At 52.5% G+C, this 2,192-nt stretch overlaps 1 protein-coding gene across 1 annotated transcript; it reads left to right on the forward strand.

Moving 5' to 3' along the window:
• Window positions 1–6: 6 nt before the first annotated feature.
• On the forward strand, window positions 7–1,113 carry Tnfrsf13c (TNF receptor superfamily member 13C). Its single transcript, XM_048803067.1, has 2 exons — window positions 7–174; window positions 592–1,113. Exons 1-2 carry the CDS (start codon window positions 108–110, stop codon window positions 867–869), a joined length of 345 nt encoding a protein of 114 aa, XP_048659024.1. The 5' UTR covers window positions 7–107; the 3' UTR covers window positions 870–1,113.
• Window positions 1,114–2,192: the final 1,079 nt, after the last annotated feature.

Raw genomic sequence — 2,192 nt, forward strand, 5'->3', positions numbered from 1 at the left:
CCGTGGGCGCCGGGGCCGAGGCCGTGCTGCCCCTGCCCGGGCTGCTCGTCGGCGCCCCCGCGCTGCTGGGCCTGGCGCTTGCCCTGGCCCTGGCCCTGGTGGCCCTGATGAGCTGGAGGTGGCAGCGGCGGCGCAGGACGGCCTCCCTAGAGGCCCCAGACGGAGGCCAGGACGGTGAGTCCCATGTCTGGGAGAAGGGAAGGTACCGTCCTATGGAGCGGGTTACATGGGCTGGGGTGGGGCCTGTCTCTGGGGGTCATGGACCTTGGGAGCAGAGGAGGTGTGAGCCCGTAGACAGTACTGTGACGGGTGTCCCAGACTGAGGGAGGGGAAGAGTTTGCTCCTGAGCAGGGACAGGCCCCAGCCCTGATCCAAGCAGGGGACAGCACTGCCCTGCAGACCCAAGGAGAAAGTCTCCCGGTGCAGGCCCGGTTCCTGGGAGCCTAGGGGGGCCCTGGGCCCATGTGAGGCTCTGTGGGCTGACCAGTCGGGGTTTCCCACCCATCACCCTCAGTCTGCATCCCACAGCTGGCCAGGCCTCTGGACTCAGCCCTTCCTGTTCTGAGGGCCTGTCATGTGCCACCCCTCCAGGCCACAGTGGTGCTTCATCTACAGCGGGCTATCTCTCTGGGGACCGCTGTGACCCAATCCTGACACTCCATATCCCCTTGCTCCTGCCCACCCCAGAGGCCCTGGACAATGTCATCATACCCTCGACAGAAACCCTGGATGCTTCAGCTCCCATCTGGTCTCCACCCAGAGAAGACCCAGGCAGCACCCCACCTGGCCACAGTGTCCCTGTGCCAGCCACAGAGCTGGGCTCCACTGAGCTGGTGACCACCAAGACCACTGGCCCTGAGCAACAATAGCAGTGGAGAGGACAGGAGGGGCCCCTGTCCTGCATCAGTGTCCCCCCGCCACAAGGGTTCAGAACTGAATTCAGCTCTTCACTCCAGCACCCACCTGACCTTTTCCTGGGAGCCAGACTGCTCCCCGCTGAACCCTAGAGACACTACAGTACAAAGTGTGTAGCCATTTGGAATTGTTTGTGTGTTTACTTTTTGCTTAAGACCATGCCAACTTTGACTGTTCTTAAAGGTCCTCTCTGCTCCAGTGCTTTTGAATGACTAGCTCTGCTGGTTTTGGATATGGTTTGAATGTGTCCCCCAAAGCTCCATGTGTTGAAATTTAATTCCCATCATGAGATATTATTAAGGGGATGAAAACTTAATCTGATTGTGGCATTTAGAGGTGGGGCCTTTGGGACGCGATTAGGATTAGACAAGGTCATCTGGGTGACAATCATGATTGAACTTTCATGGCTTTATAAGAGAGAGACTAGAAGAAACACACAATATATACTTCTTGTCCTTTGCCTTGTGATGCCCTCTGCCACCTTGTATTTCAGCCAGCAAGAAGGTCATCATTAGATATGATTAGGCCTCCAGAACTGTGAGCTAAATAACCCATTTTCTTAAAGTTTCCTAGCTTCAGGTATTTTGTTATAATAATGCAAATCCAACAAATACAGGTACTATGAATAAGAGATCTTTTCCTTTACAATAGGGAAGGGACCATTAAGCCAAATGAATCTGAAGAGAAGACCCAAGTGGGAGGATGCTTAATTTGTAGCCAGGGTTGTATTTCTTTAACACTTGCTCTCAGAATTATTCTGCTTTTAAACTGACGCAAGTGGCAGCAATGAGTAACCAGCTGATGGTTTCACTTTGGGATTTAGTGCAAGATTATTTTTAATTTTTTTTTTGGTATGTGTATGTGTGGTATTGGGGTTGGAACCCAGACCTCACGCATACTAGGTAAATGCTGTACCACTGAGCTACAGCCTGCTCTCAAGATTATTTTTTAGAAATAACCAGGAAGCTGGGCGCGTGACACACAGCTGTAATCCCAGTGGCTTGGGAGGCTGAGGCAGGAGAATCACGAGTTCACAGCCAGTCTCAGCAATGGCGAGGCACTAAGCAACTCAGCACCCTGTCTCTAAATAAAATTCAAAATAGAGCTGGGATGTGGCTCAGTGGTTGAGCGTCCCTGACTTCAATCCCTAGTACCCCCCCAAAAAAATTGTGCATAATTGTGCTGATTCTTGAGTATCTACATCCCAGCATCAACCCAGGCTTGGCCTAATCTGCTAGAACCTAAGTTACCATTTCTACCATGGTGGCAGCTTCTAG

This window comes from Marmota marmota, unplaced genomic scaffold (genome assembly GCF_001458135.2).
Source record: "Marmota marmota marmota unplaced genomic scaffold, marMar, whole genome shotgun sequence".
Lineage (NCBI taxonomy): Eukaryota > Metazoa > Chordata > Mammalia > Rodentia > Sciuridae > Marmota > Marmota marmota.

Bases quoted from the DNA above. Each gene is read 5' to 3' on its own strand.
- Tnfrsf13c (XM_048803067.1), top strand. From the start codon at position 108: ATGAGCTGGAGGTGGCAGCGGCGGCGCAGGACGGCCTCCCTAGAGGCC. The intron at 175-591 runs GTGAGTCCCATG...CCACCCCTCCAG, and splicing joins CCCAGACGGAGGCCAGGACG to GCCACAGTGGTGCTTCATCT.